Source organism: Phaethon aethereus (assembly GCF_964289735.1).
Source record: "Phaethon aethereus genome assembly, chromosome: 1".
In the NCBI taxonomy this organism is placed as follows: Eukaryota; Metazoa; Chordata; class Aves; order Phaethontiformes; family Phaethontidae; genus Phaethon; species Phaethon aethereus.
This window is the reverse complement of record NC_138575.1, coordinates 117118469-117138362: the sequence shown is the minus strand read 5'-3', so window position 1 is coordinate 117138362 and position 19894 is coordinate 117118469. Positions and strand designations below refer to the sequence as shown.

The 19894-nt window shown below is 47.3% G+C and overlaps 1 protein-coding gene across 1 annotated transcript in view; it reads right to left on the bottom strand.

Annotated features, from left to right (window-relative positions):
• HUNK (hormonally up-regulated Neu-associated kinase) overlaps nt 1–18527 on the bottom strand; it is a gene marked incomplete at both ends in the record, with an annotated part of 59994 nt that extends 41467 nt beyond the window's left edge. The window contains one exon of the mRNA XM_082011765.1: nt 18258–18527. Within this exon, the coding sequence (XP_081867891.1) occupies nt 18258–18527 (270 nt within the window). The remainder of the gene's footprint in view (nt 1–18257) is intronic.
• Nucleotides 18528–19894: the final 1367 nt, after the last annotated feature.

The window sequence follows — 19894 nt, the reverse complement described above, 5'->3', positions numbered from 1 at the left end:
TTAACAGTGTGTGCCAGGCTGAGCAATAAAAGGCATTGAGAAATCCTCCTCCCGGGCGCCTCATTTCCTCAGAGCTCTGCAACAAAGGAAGTCCTTCACCGCGTGCACTCGGACCCCGCAGCTCACCCATCGTCACCCAAGTGACAGCTGCTTGCATGTCAGGATAAGGAAGGGGGAAATACGGTGCTTGGTGTTCCTGCATGACACTGAATTTTACATGATGTGACAGAGTCTTGTTTTTATGGGTACAAGTCCAACAAAACGTACAGAAAATGCCACAATCCATCTGACCCCAGATGGAGGCACAAAGATGCTGCACCTGCATCTTTGCTGTCTGCCTTGATTTGGCCTTAGAGAATCTCCTGCATTATCTTACTCCTACGAAGAGAAGGAATAACAAATGTGGGGAAAACCTGAGAGTTTTATTTACCCTAGCCTTAACATGCAGACAACAGCACAAGCCCAAGAGGCTTCTCACCATCTCCAGCTCACACAAAATTCTTCTTCACTGCCGACGAACTAACTACTTGCAGCAAACTCACTTTCAGCTACAGCCAACAACATCGTTACAATTCACGGCACTGCAGGCTGGTGGGCTTTGGCAACAGGGAGACAAACTTATTCAAAGCATACTTGGCTGCCTTCCTAGCTTGAGAAAGTGCCAAGCACACATCAAGCACATGACAGCTCCCAGTCTGACTAGCCTTACCTTTATTTTTTTTCTGTGAGCAAAGGAAAGGTTAAATTAGTGAAACATTTTGGTTTTCCTTTAGAGAACAAAAGTAACAAAAAAATATGGTCTGGAAATACGACAACAAAAATAGATCCAGACCCTTTGACACAAACGCCTTGAATCAAAGTCAAGTTTTATCAGTAGAGGAGTTGGAGAATAAAACTACAGGAGTTGGGGCTTCATGGTCTGTCTTAAGAGCCGTAAGTCAGGATTGCTGAGCATGTTATTAGCTGGATACATTTCTGCTGCTAAAAGATCATTCTGATGAAATACCCTTGAAAAAGAGATAAAACCAAACACCACGCCTGAGACAGCTGCCTCGGTAAAGCCCAGAGCAGCATCAGGACCATAAAAGCCTGGAAGCTACATTCCTGACTAGTCACATTAAAGAAAGATCATTTAGCCGTAAGATAAGACAACATGCAAATCACATCCTAACTTCACAACTTTTGAAAGCCTCAGGTGATTCACCAAGGAAACAGTCTTGAATTAGTACGTTCTTCCATCTAATGAGATAGGTCTGAGAACACAGAGGCTGGCATGGATTATTTAGACAGCAAACCACAGAAGTTATTCTGGTGAGGACAAACAAATTCAGGGGTTATAGACACATGAGATGCCAGTTTGTCTGCTGGAAACACAATCTCTGCAAAAATTAAAAAAAAAAAAAAAAAAGCTGGTATGTTCCACAGCTGCAGGATACAAAACATGGGAGTATTAACAGTATGGAACAGTAATCTGTTATCCATATTGGTAAGTCATCTCTGATTCATTGACCGAAAAAAAGCACATTACTAAACGCAGGCACGTCTGCTGCCCAGGCTGAGGACAGCTGTGGGGAGCAGGGGCAACCACCTGAACCCGGGAGACAGGGCCAGCTACGTGACTACTTGGTGACTTTTTCACTATAGCAAAGAATTAGCTTTCTGTGCCTCAAGGACAAATTTTCTCCTCAGTTTTGACAGACGCTTGGTCAGACACCCTACCTACCCCAGCAGACACGCAAAGCTGCTGTCAGACCCACCCTTGACTCCGAACCGCCTTTCCTCCTTCAACACCCCTTGCAGCATCGCATCCAAGAGATCCATCAGCACAGCTGACAGAGCTGACAAAGGAGGAAACAAGAGTTTTGTTCCGGCAACAGCTTTGCATAGGGGAAAGAGAAGAGTAAAGCACCAGTAAAGACTACGGGAGACTTGCATCTCCCACACCAGGCAGGCAACAAGCTTCAGTGTGATACTGCTTGCTCCTGGGACAGATGCGTGTGGGACCCTGCCTCCTCAAATAGGTCCGTGCTGCAGCACGGGTCACCCCGAAAACATCATGGACAGATGCCATCCTCTCCATCTCTATTCAAAAGCCAGGGTCTTTAAAGAAACCTCTATCTATCTAAAGAAAAAAAATGTAGCTGACCCAAACACACAAGCAACTTACCAACTTTCATATGGATACTCTCTGTAATAGCTTTGAGCTTTTGCTCCTGTTTCTCTCTGCTCCTCCCAGGTCTTCCTCCTTACTACTCCTTTCACTTACTCTTCTGTCCTCCTAGTCAACACCCTTTCCCTTGCACTTTTGCTTTTGCTTTCTCGTAGGATCACTTTGCTTTCCTTTCTTTCACTTCCTTTCCAAGTGAAATGCATCCCATGGCACAAGGGTTGTGCAAAGGGGCCAGCACTGTCAGGCAGAGCTTTGGTGGGATTTTTTCTTTTGTTTGGGTTTCTTAGATTTTCCCCTGATGTACAATTTATTCTGAAGCATGTTGAGGAAATCTAGGGATCAAACTCTGCACTCAGCCACTCCAACGTTGACTTAGCTAAATATCCCTGATTTTGAGTTCATTCAGAGTTAGACCAAGGTAAGTGAAGACTGAACGTGCCCCAACGCATTTAATATACACAGCCTCCTGTACGATGTATATGTGTGTGCATACACCTGAAAATTTTGTTCATGCAGAAGGAAAAAGCATTCAGTAGCATAAATACTGTAGATGTTAGATAACCATAAAATAAACACATTCAAGCTTTCATAACCTGTTCAAGAGGCATCAATTATTCAGTTTTGCTCTCCCAAGTTTCAAGTCGGGGCTCTTTGTCTCTGCATCTTGCCTACTTCCTGATTCGAATTCTTGGCTAATATTGGCACAGAAATAAAAAATAAATTATAAAGCAAGTAATTACTCTGAATATGTAGCAACAGTGGCTCTTGACATTCAACACTTTGATTTGGCTAAGCCTTTGCTGTGTAAATAAATAAATGGTTTAGGTTATTCTGCATTATGAGGTACAAAGATGAGTAATGGGCCATGTTTTTGGTTCCCGAGTCCTAGAATTACACCGTTGGAATGAATTACTCTCCTGAAATTCATGGTGTGACACATCGTATGAGCAATTGCTGTTTCTCTCGATCGTTGCACTAAAATAGTTCAGGCTGGCCTAACGCGTACTGGAGCAGAGGTGACGGGGAAGTGCAAGCACCGCTCTTCTCCACAGATCGTTGGAGGAGATGGTGACATTGCTTAAAACACCATCAGCAAATACAGGCACGTGTCATCACCCAAACAAAGGCACACGTTTGGCACACATGGGCGGAGGATTTCTGCCAGCTAGTGTTTTAGGAGGGTTTGTGGAGAGGCCGGGGGGTGGAGCTGACTGGCACCAAACTGCACAGAACCCAGTCACAGCATGGCCCTGAGAGAAAGCACGAAGAGGCAGTTTAAAGGACCAAATACTGCCTGGAGAAATCTGGGAGCCAGGGCTTCGGCTACTAGATCATTGCTGCGTCCAGAGAAAACAATATTTTGCATCCTCTTTGTAAACAGTTGTGCCTCCACATAAGAAATTGCAACAAAGCACGGAAGGTGGCTCACGCACATCCTAAGCATGCCCCGGCGTAGCGTCCGTATCGCTGTGCAAGAGGCACATTTCGCGTCGGGCAGCTCCCTAGACCCGTGCCCCGACAGCGCGCCGAGCCCACGGAGCTGCTGCGCCAGGCAGGAGGAACCTCCCAGGTGCTCAGCGGGCAGAAGTCAAAGTCATCTTCTCCCCCTCCCCTTCCGCCACCTATTTATAACCCCAACAGCCACACTTGGAAAAAATCACAGGTCAAGAAGTAATGCTTTTGTTAGTGAGGGAGAGATGTTTGCTTACCCAGAGGACATGCAAAGGTCTCTTCAGACCATCACCTGACTGCTCTGCAGCAGTGTCCTTTTCTCAGAGTGCGGCTCAGTCTTACTGAGACTTTTTTTTTTTCCTTCAGACCAACCCTCCATAAATACCCCTCGGTGTTGGAAACCTGCTTTGGCAACTTGTATTTTCCAATTTCTGTTGTGCTTCAATAAGAATTTCAAGGCATGGTATGCCTGCAGTCTACTGCTGATGGGAAACCAAATGTTGGATACCAGAATGAAGCTGAACACAAAACCATAATAATATTGGGGTGGATCCAAGCCTGCTGTAGAACCTATTTTCAACTACATACAACATTGATGGAAGGTTGTATGGCAACAATATAACTTTTGGCAAAGGTTTAGCCAAATCGAAGTGCTGAATGTCAAGAGCCACTGTTGCTACATATTCAGAGTAATTACTTGCTTTATAATTTAGTTTTCATTTCTGTGCCAATTAGAGAAGGCAATAAGGTTTCTGGTTTTTGGTTGGTTGTTCCCGATCTCCCTGAGCTGCAAAGAGCTTTATTCAAGCTATGGTTTTACAGTAAAACATCTATCCCTCTACCTAGGTTTCCCCGGTACATCTCAAGCTTCAATTAGTTAAGACACATCACAATTCCACCTGAATAAAAACCAAGTAACAACCATATGACCAGCAGTGACTTCAGTCACATGACACATTAGCACTCAGGGAATCCAGGTCTGAGTTCAGCTCCGGGCTTCTTGCTTGCCAGATGGGGTGCCTTTGCACAGGCTGTCTCTTGGCAAAAGGATGCACCCCAATGGCAGCAAGCTTTCCTGTTTGCCAGAAAACAGGTTTTCTCAACGGCCTGTTTGCCGAGACAAAGTCAAGAGGTCTTGAATGATACTCACATCAGACACTTGCAGTAACTTCTAGAACAGTTTCACAGTAACGGCCCCAGCCTGGCAAATAATGTTATAACATGTTTAACTTTACAGAGAACAAAAGATTGCACATGACCTTGCAAAATTAGGGTATGACATTTTGAGGACTTTTAAAGTGTTTTCCCCACTTTCCCAACCACTTGAATTGTTTCCTTCTGCAAATTCTCTCCTAGCTTTAAATAAGGGGAAGGCAGTTCCTGTAGACCTCTGCCAAAGGGAGGTCCGGCTGAATTGAGAGGAAACTGGTTTGAATAAGAATCCAGCAAGCACTGTGGGACTTGGCCAGGAGACCAACATAGCACAAGAGAAGCAACTTCAAATACTGCAGAGACTGTTCAACTCCTGGAGTGTCAACCCCTCTGCCTTTTCTTTCTCTTTTTTTTTCTCTCTCCCTGCTTCCCCCCCTCCTCTTTTTTTTACCAGAGCCTACTTCTGGCAGACCTGCCGGAGATGATGCCAAGCCAGACAGCAGTGCTGACTCTCAGTACCGTCCTGGGCCACAGAAGGCCCGGTGCACCCTGAACACTCAGATGAAGTTCAAAGCTGCAAGCTACAGGGTGCACCTGGGGGGGACAGTCACTGGGAAGGCCTGAGACTTGGACTTCTGCACCTAAACCCACATACCTTTACTGTCTGGTTTAAGCTTAGCCAGGAGAATGAGATGAAGAGCCAGACCATGCAGATATTTTACAGCCATCATTAGTGCAAGCCCATCTCCAGCTCTCTTCTGAAGTGCCCAAAAAGGCTCATGCAATGAATTAATTTTCTTTTCTTCCTTCCTTTCAGTGATAGCTTTCTGGCAACACTTGCAGCTTGCTTTGTATTTACCACTGTTCTCACCACAAAAATCTGAACTTAGTTTTCAAGACAGGCTGGTGATTTTGGGTGGCCAATTCAAATCATATTAAACAGACCCAACTTTGAAGCCTGCACAGTTGTCAGCACGGTCCTGAAAGCAATTCCTTCAAGGGTATCTCAGTTTGGGCTTTTCACAACTGAATCCAAGGATTAGAAAATGCCAACTTCATTCACTGGGTAGCGTTCCTTCCTTTAGCTGTTACAGCTTAACAAATTTTACAGTACAGCAAAGGAGTAACTTTTTTATATAGCAAGTTCCAATATTTTAAGAAATAAAGCTTTAAAGAAAGGATCATCCAAGCAAATGTATACCAGAAATAAATGAAGTGTGCACCTTCAGAAAGGACCACACATATCCCACTCAAGACAGAGAGAAATCACAGCTCTTCCCTTAGGACTGTCAGACACAGATGGGTCTAGACCCCGTCACAGTAACACAAACTTAACTTTCACCATGGGAGTAAACACAATGAAACTGTAAGAAAGGTAATATGCTTGATGTTAGGCATTTGTCAAATTACCTTGCAGCCCATACCACTCAATTCAGAGAAACTGTCTGAAGAGGCTCCCGGGGTGGCATTTTTGGTGGGACTCCCTTTGGCTATCCTGTGTGGCTTCCCAGTTCCCTAACAAATGTTAGCATCCTATTCACCTTTCAAGAACTGCTTTCAAAGAAAATCAGAGCATTTCTGAAGGTATCACAAGATATCACAAGGTGACTTGCTAACCATTCTGCTTGCAGCTTAGCCATTCACTTCAAGGAAGACAGCAATCATCCGAACCCACAGCAACGTGTAAAGGCAGACTCTTCCACAAGAATAAGGCCTCTCCTATTTATCAAGGATAGGAAAGGACAACCATTCAGTGACGGCCATCTGATAACTTTTATATTTGCTTTGTATGCTTGCTACAAATGGAATAGGGGGGACAGAAGTTGAGTTAAACATGTGCAGGCACGTGCACATATATGCACTGTGAAATGGCTGCTCAGTAGGTATACAATTAGAGATGCATTGAGGTTTTACATTAAACAAGCTGTTACTGTCTCTTTGCTTCACACCTGAGTGGTGAGGCTCAGTCTTTGATAGTTTTTATATCTGCTCTTTGTAGGACAGCTGAATATATAGTTTTTCCTTTTGCATTTCTGACATTAGTAAAATCAGCAATCAAAAAAGGTAGAGCGGAGTCACTTCTGTTAAAGTATTCTCTTTTCTTCTGAGTCTCTGACAGCATAAGCCAAGAGCTTCAAGCTTAGCAATACATAAAACCAGCTGCTGTAGAGACGAGTACAGGATAAATGTCTCCGTAGGCAGAGGCCACTCTCTCTGCTGGCAGGCTAGACAGAGTCAAGAAAGCCTGAAATCAGCCCCCGAAGAAACATAAACTCTTCTAAATAAGAAAGTAGTTCCAAGTATGTTCACTCATACACTTCAGATTCAAGGTAGCTTGAACGGAAAGAATCAACTCGCCAAGGCATAAAAAGAAAATCTTACCATTGCCTACAGCCCAAAGACAACAGTATCCAGCAATGTAGCAAAGGATTCAGGAGTACTTTAGATAAGCAAATGAACATAAGCCCTCTTGATGCCACAGCCAACTTAAAAATAATCCCTAGAAGCATAAGCAGGATGTATTTGTTAAAGTAAGAAAGGGTATTAATTACACCTGTCCGAGGCACTGGGGACTATTACTAGATTACTGTATCCAGTTCTGGTGCCAGTAATTTAAAAGTGATGTTAAAAAATTGGAAAGAGTTCTGAAAAGAGCTTCAGGAACAGTTTGAGGTCCAAGAACTGTTTGTCATAGTAACTGACTGAAGTTCAAACTATTTAATTAGGAGAATATTAAGCATTGACTTGACGATTTTCTGCAAGTACCTACACAAGGAAAAGATTCCTGATAACAGAAATTTCTTTAATAAAATTAAAATTAACTTCCCAAAAGGTAAATTGGGCAAACACAGGCTATAAACACGATCCATGTTTTTTTAGGTGCGATGAAGTAATGATAGAAACATCTCATCTCAGAGAGATGAATGTAGATCTTGAATTTTTCCACCCTCTCTTAAAAGTATGCAATAGCTCAACAAAGCATTGATACAGATACTCCTGAAGAGAATAAATACTGGGGCTTGTCTTCTGTAGAACATCAGGCTGTATGATTGCTGTGATCCCTTTGGGCTTCAGTCCCTGTGCATATGCAAAGAGTCTCTGGTCCCTGTAGAGAGCAGTGAGGGACAAGGCACGACGCAGAAGAATGGGGGTTGACCTAGGCAAGACGCTCTGGGAGCCATCAGCAATCACATCAAGGGATGTAAATTTTGCAGGCTCTCTCTGACATCCTTGCTGGAGCTCCCCAGTGCAGAAGACATGAAGTGTCACGAGGAGTTGTGCAAATATTGATGCTGCTGCAGACAGCCCAAATCACCCACGGCTTTGCTGCTGACTGTATCGGCACAGTCAAATTAGCGTTTCCATGGGGAGACAAGAGTTTTGATGTGTCGAGGCACTGGTGTTTGTTAAGGACATACTGTGGGGTTGCTCCTGCTATGCTAAGAGCAAGGGCAGACCACATGAAGGTTTTAAGGCTGTTGGTACTGCAAGGCTGTGCGCACGGACTCCTCAGGGCTCCCCCATGCTCTGCCTTGGTGCCCTTCCACACAGTACGGCATCCCCCGTATTTCTGCAGCTCTTCCTCCCTTTTCCTCTTACTTCAGTCAGGAAGGAAGGAAACAGAGCACAGGTAATCGCTGATTTAATGCCTTGTCTGATGTGGTCCATTTCCACAGAGCAGCTCAGCTTCACTTGAGCAGAGCCATTCTCAGACATATTTCTCTTCAACATGCTTTTTACTTCATGTCATATTTATGGGTAACTTCATGCCATACTTCATGGGCAACTATTGTTATCCTCTCCTGGACATGCTTCTGCACTGCTGTTTCCATAAAGCCAGCTGCCCCCTTCCCTCTCATCTGCTGCTTCACTCCCTTTTCAGAAAATTGAAAGACAGACATATTCTTTCAGGTGGCATCTCTGCCACCTGAAATGGCCAGGCCTTCAGAGCACAGGGAGCAGCAGGAGATGGTTTTGAGGCAAGGAAGATGCCATAATTCTGCCCCTACCCAGCCACTCTGAACAGAGACACCCCCACGAATTACATTTTTTCTCGGTGCTATAGGTCCAAAGCAGCAGAATTTGTACAACGCACGGATGCCACAGGGTCAGAGCACAGCCCGGGAAGCCGGAACCTGCACAGCTACGGCCCAGCCCCATCCACGGGAAGGAACACATGTCTTGAGTGGGTCATGAAGGGGATCTATCCCGCCTCTGGCAGAAAGAAACCAATTCCAGTGACCTTTCACCACTCTCCTCGTCAACTAATTAATGGGGTAGCCATAATTGCATTCCCCGAGGGAGAGTAGCACATTTTTACCTCCCTGGCTTCTAAAGATATCTACACAAGTCAGGAGAGATTACACAGAGTCTGATGGAAGTAGTGGCGGCAGAAAGCCAGAGGCAGAGATACATGAGGATGCACTAAAGAGGTTCCAAAAGAAATCCTTACAAGCTTGTCAAAACCAGACCCTGGGCCAGAGCCATTGCCTGCAAGGGGAAAGCGTGTCTCTGAACGCCTGGGACAGCTGGCTTGGCTTTGCCATTGAGATGTAAAATATTCATCAAGTACCACTTTCCAAATATTAGCTGTTTTTCAGAAAAGTGCTTTTTGACCCCCATTCATAAGGTAGGGCTGACACGCTGAAACACCGCCCAGCACTTAATGTGAAAACTCTTTGAGCTCAAGGTATGACCAGCTAACGGGACGGACATTTTTCAGGGCCTGTCACACAAGCGCATGGAGAGCCTGACGTGCAGTCACTGCAGCAGATGGAAAACCCGTTCAGACCAGCAAGGTCCTTATTTCACGTCCATGGAAGCTGATGGCTACCCACAAACCCCCTCACGGAGGAGGCCAGCGTGACAACTGATGGAAAACGGAGGCCCTCTCCGCCCAGACGTGGCCCTAGTAGGCTGTCAGGACAAGAAGCGGCCACCAGAGCTGGGGCATGGCAAGGCACGGTTGATGCCGTCTCGGTCGCAAGCTAACTGTATCCCATCCAGCTGTTTCTGGTAAACCATAACTTGCCTTCCTAACGCTGAAAACTTCTTCTGTCACAGCGAGATGGATGAAGATCTCAGGTTACGTGTGGGGAAGCAGAAGCAGAGGGGCGATGCCAAAACGACATTCCTCCAACACCGATCCCTACAGGAGAAACCTGGCAGCTCCTGCCACTTCCCATCGTCCGTATCACAGACTCATTATGTGTTTCATATTAAATAGTCCCCGTTTCACATTTTCGTGATCAAATGCATAACTGGACTTACGGAAGACTAAGTGTCCCTGATTTAAAGGGCTTTAATACCAATATAGCTTTATGGCTTTAAGGAGGAAAAAGAAAAAAAACCCCACAACAAAAACCCAAGAGTCACTGCTTTTGAGGCCCAGATAATACCCTCCTTTGTAGTGATTTAAAACACAGCCAATAAAACATTACAACTGTTGGGAGCCAAGAGACGGGTGTCTCCAATAAAGTTTTTATATATAAATAATATGCTCTCTCCCTTAGCTCTGTGGACATTATTCACAGAAAATAAATTTATTCTCTGAAAAAAATGTTTCCATGACAATCTTCCACAACAGGCAGAGAGCAAAGGAACTTTATTATATATAACTTATCTTTTTTTAGTTCTCTTTGTTGCAATGATTTTTCTCATAGCACTAGTACCACTGATCTTGCACTGCATCTGAGACGAGCCCTGTTGGGCCTAGTGTTAAAGGTGATGGACCTAGACCTCAGCAGTGCAAGAGCACTGACAGTAAAGAAAACTTTGGTCAGGCCAGCACTAGCTTTCTGTTCATTTTTTGCAGGTGGTCTCCTTGGGGGGGGGGGGCCACGGTAACCTCTCCCAGACTCCTTCTGCAAGGATGAGGTTTGATCCTGCTCCCTGCAAGCACCGATCCTAAAAACAGATCAACACAGGTTTCGCAGGGCTTTGCCTTATCAGCTTAGAAAGGGGTACCTCCACCCTAGCATGGGCCCCAGAGCTGTGCTTGTGATGGTGGCTTCTCTCTTACTCCAGTAGAGCTTACTGGAAAAACCTACCCAGTTCTCTTCATTAACACGACCTCTGTCAGCCCACCAGAAACACCAGCACCACTGAGTTCACACCCTTGAGGAGATCAGCCAACAGACAACTCATCAGGGAAGCACAGCAGAAGTTTTACAGAGCCACAGAATCAAGAGATTCAGGTTTTTTTTGCTATTCAGCTTATCTGAAAATAACAGCTAAGCCAATCTGGAGTTGAAGTAACGCAAACTGTGGCTACATGGCAAGCAGAGGAGTACTCGAGATGGTCTGAATCTGTTTTGCTTTGGTTCGGTTGTATCCCATGCTGCTAGGTGAGCACCAACACAGCAATCCACCTAATTCTTCTTCTGGCTGGTATCAACCTAATCATTGGCTTTGGACAGTTTTAGATGCTTCTCCATAACCTTCATGAGTACCATAGTAAGCACGTAAACTCTCAGCTCATTTTTGTAGTGTTGTTCATACAACACAACAGCTCAGGTTTTAGACAGACTATTGCAATTCAGTTGCCATCTCAGGACCACTTTCCTTCTGGGGTTATATCCTTGTGAATAGTAAGCGCTGCTCATTTTCCCAAGTGTAGGCTAACAAATAACTGACAAGGGCAGAGAGGCAAAGATGCCTAATGTGTTATGCCCGCTGAAAAGCATGAAGCTACAGTAGCATTCTCCTCATTGGTGTAAAAGGAGACAGGGCAAACTGCAAGATGTAGAAAGTAAGACATATTTTAGTTACCAAGACATTCATAGGCTAACACATGCCTACAAAAACAGGCATACAGCTTTACATTGTCATTAAATATATACTAAAAATACAAAACTTGCAAGAACAAATACAAGGATCCAGACATGAGCATCACAAAAGAACTACACCTGGTGTCAATTCAGCCTAAACACTCGGCTTCTCTCAATCCTGCATATGCCACTAAAACAGTCTATCCGAAAAGCAGCACATTGCTGACATGCACTGTTAGTGATGTCCTTAAAACTGCTGAATGTAAACTTGAAAGCAGATTATTTCAAGAGGATAAGCAACTGCCACATGTGCATTAGTTCAGCTCATTGCAGAACAAGTTGCAAGCCACAGCTGAAAAATATTAAAGCAATCTTCCTGGAAGACAGACTGCACTAATGAACAGTCTTTCTCGCCTATTAAAGCCTATTCCCACTGACACCACGTATGCAACATAGAAAAGGGTTGGAGGGAAGAGTGTGGTGTTGTAACAAGTGCCTGATGGAACTGGTTATTCTCCAGATGAACAAACTCTTAGCAGGTGATCATATAGCACACTGAGCAGGTAGTGCACATCAGTAGTTTGCATTTATTCTGCATTATGCTCGAATTCTTGCACGCTCTGTAAGACTTATCAGGGAATCCTGCGCTGACACAGCAACCAACCTTCTGGTCCTACTTCCAGCCAAGTCCTCACTGATGTCACTGCAACCGCAACACTGTCCTTCAGATCATTTTCTGAAGTATCATATGTTACCAAAAGCATATGTTTAGTACCTTCAATACAAATTAAGCATCTGCACGCACACAAGCCTCTGTGAAAAGAATCGTGTCAAAGCCATGAAAGCAAACATTTAGTAGCAAGGAAATGTCAAAATTCAGGCTGTAGAAACACCCTCATTTTATTCCCTCAGTGCATATAATTAAGTCACATAGCATCCAGGTGCAACAGTTGGCAGCTCTTAATAAGTGAACAGCATCCTGGGAGAAAGCCACCATGCACATTTGCAGTAAGCACTTTTCAAAAAAAACTTTTTTTTTATATATATATAGCTAAAATTTAAAAATATGTAGAGAAACAGGTAAGAAGAGAACTACTAACTAAGTACTTACAGTGAGAGAACAAACGCACCTTGGAAACTGATCACGTATCACTGGAGGAAGAACATAAAATAACAAATCAAGTTTCAAATTAAGATCCTGTGGCTTTACCCTCTGAGGGACTGAAAGCAATGAAGGCATTCCAAGCTTCACAGTTTTACCTACAACCTCACAATATTTGGGGGTCAAAAAAGGGAAGGGTTGAACTGAAAGGCAGTAACCACCTTAGAAACTCAACTTTTGTTTGCAATGAAGTAACTTCCTGGCCTGTTTGGTCGGCAAGATGGTTTGAAAGTGACCCCCCCACACACACACGCTCACAGCCCCCAAACCTCAGAAACCAGACAAAAGTAAAGATCCTAGAACTCTCTGTATGAGCATACACCAGATTTCCCAGGTTTTAAGCTAGTACTACTACTTGGGCAACCCTAGATCTTGAGATATGGACAAGGTTGACAATGGCAAGTCCCAGCGCAGAAGCCCTCAGTGGGGAGCCTCCACCAGGGCTGGTTTCCCACATGCAGAGCAGCAGCGTCGCAGGGGGAGGCACGGTTACCAAGGGCATTAACGGGGCAAGATCTTGCTTGCCAACACGCCCAAAGGCCTTTGGCCACCAAGTCAAGTCTCGATTCCCTGAAGTCTATGGTGGAAGACACAGGAAAACAGTGAATTTACTCAAGGAAAAATGAACACCGTGACATATGAAAGTGTATATAGCATCATAACACCTGCTGTTATCTACTGGCACCATTTCTGTCCATATTTCTCTGCGTCCACTTGCCTATATTCTCTTAAACGGTTGCTAGAAGACAGAAATTGTGTGAAACGAATCGCTCCAGACGTTGCTTCAGGTAAGATGTCCTGACGGGCCGAGATGAGATCTGCCTCCTCCGTCCTACCCAAGAAGGGGATGGAGGGGTCTGCCATAGGAGGGGGCTTGCAATGGGAAAGGTGGAGTGCGGGGCCAGGGACCGATACCGCCACAAACGGACTTCTCTATACTCTCACTTAGGTAAACGCTGCTTAAACCGTCAGCCTGTGCCTAGTCACGAGAAGCATTTTAGGAGATGGCTGCCTTGGCGGATGTAGAGCAGTCACATAACCTGCACGACCTGCATCTCACATGGACTCCCTGGCAGTGGCTCCAGCCCCAGTCACCCCATACCTACCAAAAGGGCTGGGATCTGCTCACCCCCTCCCCCATACTCATCAAAAAGCGCTTCGGAAGGCGAAGGCAGGGCACGAAGTTCACACAGAAACGAGCCTGCGACGCCGGTGTGTGGTTTTGCGTAACGCACGCAGTGCAATGTGCCACTTGCAGGCGACAGCAGATGCCCTTCAGAAACACCTCCCTCCTTCGAGGAGGGCCTGCTGGGGCGAAAGAGGCATTTCCAGCTCTCTGCAGGGAGGCTGCTCTGCCCACCTACCCACGCCATCACCTCCAGGGAGCCCAAATATGCCTCTTCTTTTGTTTTCACCTCTTTAATATAGAAATGCATTCTGAACATGAACCCTTCTGTGAAAAGGCCACTTTTAATATTAATTGCTTTGCCTTCATAGAAGAAACCAGTAAATTGTATTTTTAGCTGCTTCCCACTGTTGCAGAAAGCCACTTGCCTAACTGTAACTAAAAATGTACCTTTTTCCAGCCTAACAATAGCACTAAGGAAAATGATAAACTAATTTTTTGATGGATGAGAAATCAAATGACCCAATTTGTCTCAATGACTTTTTTTGTAGCACTGAGGATTACACCTGAAAGTAGTTATATGTAAACAGATTTGAACCGAGATTACAAGAACTTTGGCTCAATATATTGTCAATACATTTGTCACTCCGCAACACTATATGGAATTACTTGGACATTTCATTGAGGTCCACAGCAGATACCACAATCTATTCAGTTTACTAGCAGAGCCTCATACCACCCGCACCGCAATGATGGCAACATAATCTCAGCTGTCTAAAAATGCAAAAAATACTATCTTGCAGTATCTGCCTTTGCCCAATTCCCATTGCCTGGTGATTGACCCTTCTGAGCCCCAAGCAGAAGGCTTGAAACAATCTGAGAGTATATTGTGCACAGGCTCCCAAAGTCAGCTGAATAACAATACAGCTAACTCAGCGGGGTTTCAGAGCCACAATTTAAAGCTAAATTGGCTTGCTCTTCATAGAGGAACTATGATTCCTTAAGATTAGCAATAAAGACTGCTTGAGCTGATCTGACAAATCAGCCTTTTACCCAAAAATGTCAGATTATAGGCTGTGATATTTTTATTCAAAAGCAATGGAAAGAATAATCTGTTCAACATTCTCCTGCGCTCAGCTAAAATACACGTAATTGCATCAGGCACTACCAAACATTTTTCAAGCCCAGAAAATAATAGCATGCCTGACATTATGGCAACATAAACCACAAGAAGTACCATAAAAGATTTGATTTAAAGTCCAATGCTAAGGACATTCGTAGGGAAAGTTTAAAAACCTCACCTTAGTTCACCCTCTCGTGCTTAGGTGCTCATAGGAGCTGCTGGTTCCCGTCCCACACAGGTCACTCAAAATGCATCATCCATCAGACTGCCCTCAAAGCAGCTGGTAAAGTAACTAGCGTTTGGCCCACAGTATGTAACATCTCATGCTCTCTTGAAGACCTCTTTAGCTTCTAGCAAGTTCAGGGTGAGGTAATGGCAGATTTTTGGCATCACCTCAGCATTGCCTTGATTCTGTACAATGCATTGTGTCAGTGCGATGGATCCGAGCCTAGCTGGGGACTCATTAATCCACAGATTTCATTTCTAAACACACAATTTTCTGAAACAATAATGCACATTAACTCCTCCGGAGTTGCTAAAGTCTGCTGCAAATCAAAACCTGTTTGGGCTCTCCTTACCAAAGTTAGATATTTCAGTGACCCGAAGGGCCCAGGCTCTGCCAAAAAGCTACCAGACAAGAGTAGTAAGACCTCTACTTCACATTATTATGGCAACGTTATTGAAATCTAGGCAATGCCCTTGCTCAACAACGGCTTTACAAGACGAAAATCAGATGTCAATTACTTTTTTTTTTCCCGCTTTCAAAATACATGCAGGCACTAATCCTGGAATAATAGGCTCATAAAACATCAGCTTAGAAAAATGCAGCAATTACACTGATCCAGCGAGCTGTCCACGGGAGACGGCTTTGTTTCCACATTTTGCTCTGCTGAACTCCACTTGCGAGCGTATTAAGTATACGCTCCTGCAGACTGACTTTTCCTCTGCAAGCGAGCGGCATGGAAGACTATACATGGCCAATTTCTGGCTCGCTTACCCCACGGAAGGAGGGGCAGCATCAGGCCCTTACAGAGCAATCTCTTCCAGCCTCTGGAGGAGCGTGTCACTCTTGGGGGATATTCCCCCGAGACAAGACAAGTTTTGGGATGGACGTGGGTAGGGAGAGACGACAGAAGGTAACCATCACATGCAGCTACTGATGCCATGTCTCAGACAGCTCCGTTAACTCCAGCCTGACTTTGGCCACCTGATGTCTGGAGGAGGAGGTCTGTGCTGAGCGTCAGTGTCATCTGGGCTCAGATGCTGGCACTGTCGTAACCAATTCTCCAGTACCTGGTCCGCTGTTCACAAATATTTCTCAGAGGGTACAAATACAGCTTAATCAATGGATCTGGCCCTTCGTGTAACAGGATGCTCTTGTGGAAGTACTTTGCCATGGAGATAAACTATTTCTTATGCAAAACATCCTCTTCTCACAGAACCTCCTCCCATGACCTGCTGCTGCCAGTCCCCGCTTTCACGCTGCCTCGCGCTTTCGCTCCCCATCCCATTCCCACCCCTGCCAGCCTCAGCGTCCTCTCCAACACAGCCTTGCACTCTGAAAGAAAGGAGTCCGGGATAAGCAGATGTTTTTCTTCTCTTCCTTGTACCACAGGCAAAGCTCAGTCGCCCATGGTGGGCTCCATGTCGGCAGAGCTGCTGGCAGCTGTGAGGCAGAGCCAGTCTGGGCACGTTTCAGCTGCCTTTGGCTGGAGGCCACGTGAAAGCTCGGCAGAGGAATATGCCCAGAAGAGCAGAGTGTCCATCAGCTCTCTACTCAGGGTGAAGTTCTCACACGGGGTCGGGCGTGGGATGGAAAGCATTCACCCCTCCGGTTAGAGCAAGGAACCTCACTGAGATAGGACCTCACCTGAAGCAAATCATTAATTACTCTTATCTCCTACCCATTAACTCAAATTGCTTATCCATAAATAGCTGGAATTAAATAGGTGGATTTTCTGGGAAGATTAGACCTTTTATTAGTCAATTTGAAACTACACAACTGATCCTTCACCCACCGAAGTCGACAGCAAGAACTTCCTCTGATCCCATGGTACAAGATCAGGTCAGATGGGGCTCGGAGATCATCATGCCTGTCTGCAAAGAGGGACACGGCGGCTCAGCAGGAAGGAAGTGTGATTCGACTAGAGTTTCTGCTTGTTGCTTTGTCACAGTGTATGTTATTCAAGACATTGAGTGGGGCGGGGGGAAAAAAAGCATCAGGTTTGGGAGCTAAGACAGAGGGGCATGTGGTGGGTCTTTTTTTTTTTTCCCCCCCTCTTAACAGACAGATAAATGTAGCAATCCAAAAACGTGTTGGTGGGAAGGACATGTGTGTGCATGTGCCTTTTATCAGCTAGAGGATCATTGGATGTATCTGTTACCAAGGAGAAGCACATGCTTGGTAACAGAAGAGAGCAAAAATTTTTTTTGTTTTTGCATTCCTCTATGATAATTATCACTAACCTTATCATTCTTCTCATGATGAAATTCAGAGCTCTATATTAAATTCCACTCCGTGACAAATTTACCGGAATGAGAAAAGAAAAGAAAAAAAAAAAAACCAAAACAGAAGACTGCAGGAACGCAAGCTACCGAGATGCAATGGTAACAGCAACAGACTTACAGTGCTGCTAGAGCTGGAGGAAATTACACTGTACTTAGCCCCACCGGTCCAAGGGGCTTTCAGTAAGAGCGAGGCGTCCCGCTTTGGGCAGCCCTCTGTTAGGGATCCGATAAAAGAGAGGCAGAAGTCAGATAGCTCCAAACAACTCTTCACCGGGGGAGCCCGAGTGAGCTTTTTCTTGCTCTGTTTACCCACTCAGCCAAGCCCCGACTACTCTTTATAACGCTGTGACATATCGTGATCGATGGGTAAAAGCCTCCGCTGAAGGGTTCAGGATTAACAAACAAAAAGCAAAGACTCTCCAGGGACTTTTCTGACCGGCACCCCGGGAAGAAAAAATGAAAAGAAAAAAACACACCCACAAACAAACAAAAAACCCCAACAAACCAACCCATCGCATGTTTCGCCGCGCAGCGCTACCAGCAACTCCCAGTCGCCGGGCTGCACCCCCTCCTGCAGGCACCCGCCGCCCCGACGGGCGAGCAGTACCTGCGCGTACCGACCGCGGCTCGGCTGCGCGCAGCGCCCGGTCCTCGGCAATACAAGTCTCGCCATTAAAAACACATTTCTGACCCCGAAATAATCAGCGAAGAAACGGGGGAGGGAGAAAGAGACAGGTCAAACCAGACAGACAGGCAGACACTGGGCAGCTGGGGGTGCCCGGCGGCGGCGGTACCTTCTCTCCGGTGAGCACATGCAGTCCCTCCCGGACCTTGGCGAAGGACCCCTCTCCCAGCTTCCTGCCGATCAGGTAGTTGCCGACGCGCTTGGTGTGCTGGAAGTCGCGGAGCCGCTCCCGCGGTGCCGCCGCCGCCGCGCTCAGCCAGGCGGCCAGCAAACTGCCCTCCGCGCCCGCCGCCGCCGCCCGCCGCGCCTCCCCGCCGCCGCCGCCCGCCGCCACCGCTGGCGGCTCGCTCAGGAGCCCGTCGCCTGCCGCCGCCGGCATGCCCGGCGCTGCCGCTGCCCCCGGCCCGCGGGGCGGTCACCGGGCGGGCAGGAAAGTTGCTCGGAGGAGAGGGCCGGCGGCCGGGCTGGGGCGGAGGGGCCGGGGGGCGGAGCGGGGCCGGCGGGGGGCCGGGGCTGGGACGAGCCGGCGGCGCGGTGCTCCGGGCCGCCGCCCCTCATTGGATCCGGCGCCTCCCGCCCTCGCTCCCGCCGCCGCTCCTCTGCCCCGCGCCGCGGCGGCTGCAGGCGCGAGGCGGCCGCGCCGAGCGGGGAGGAGGGGACGGGGGGAGGGGTCGGCGGGGAGGGAGGGGGAAAGGGCTCGTTCAGTTTGAGTTTGCGGTAATTTAATCCGCTCGCGGGCGGCGGGAGCAGATGCCATCCAAACCCGGCGGCCTGGGTGTTTTCAAATCCCGCTGGCCTCTCCTCCCCTCCCTTCCCCGAATCGGGGGTGGCAGCGCATCCCTCTCCGAAATTAAACCAGGGGTGCCGGCTGCCGGGTAGCGCCGCGGCTCCGTCTGCGTGGGGCTCAGCTTTGTTGCTGCCCGGGGATAGGTTTTTGTGCTGCTTTTCCCCACCTTCCTTCCCGAGCCCTTCTGACCCCCGGGGCGGGGAAACGGGCGACCGCGACGCGATCGTGACCGCTGCTCCGGCTCCGCGCCTCGTTCACCACACGCTTCTCCATCTTGTGCCTCCCGGCCCTCCGCTCTCCTCTGCCGGCCGCCGCCTCCTCCTCCTTCCGCTCCGCAGCGCGGGGCTCCCGGCCGAGGAGGCTGCCCTGGCACACGGGAGCGGGCAGGCCGGCGCGGGGGGTGAGAGGGGGCCCTTTGAGCTGCCCTCCTTTGAGCCCCCGGCGGTCACCGAGGCTAGCCGCCTCCAGCTCGTGCTGCGGACGGTCTAGTAAAACGGTTAATTCACTGAAATGCCTCAGGGCTCGGTAAGGGTTTTAACCTAAAACCTCCCTCTGGCGCGGTGTCACAAGGAAAGTAATCAAGGACCGTTATTTAGCTTTCAGTTTCATCTACGTTTTCAAGTTTTGCCCGCGTAGCCGTGTTAGTTACTACTTCGGGGAGGGGAGGGGAGAAACCGCACACGCCCTAGCTGATGCGAGCTCTGTCAGAAAACCTCCCATAAAGATGCGGCTGTGCCTGATAAAAACCGTCTTCGAGCTTTGCTGCAATCCCACTCCCGCCCCATGTGAAGGTGTTTTTCCCGCTAGAGGGCTGGCTAGCACACCTCCCCCCCCCCCCCCCCCCCCCGCGCGCTCTCCCACCTCTTGTTAAGCTCTTCTTAAAAATGTCAAACCAATCGGACACCACGCAGCTGCCCATCAGCCTTCGCTTCTGTCTCGACTCCACTTCTGTCACTTGG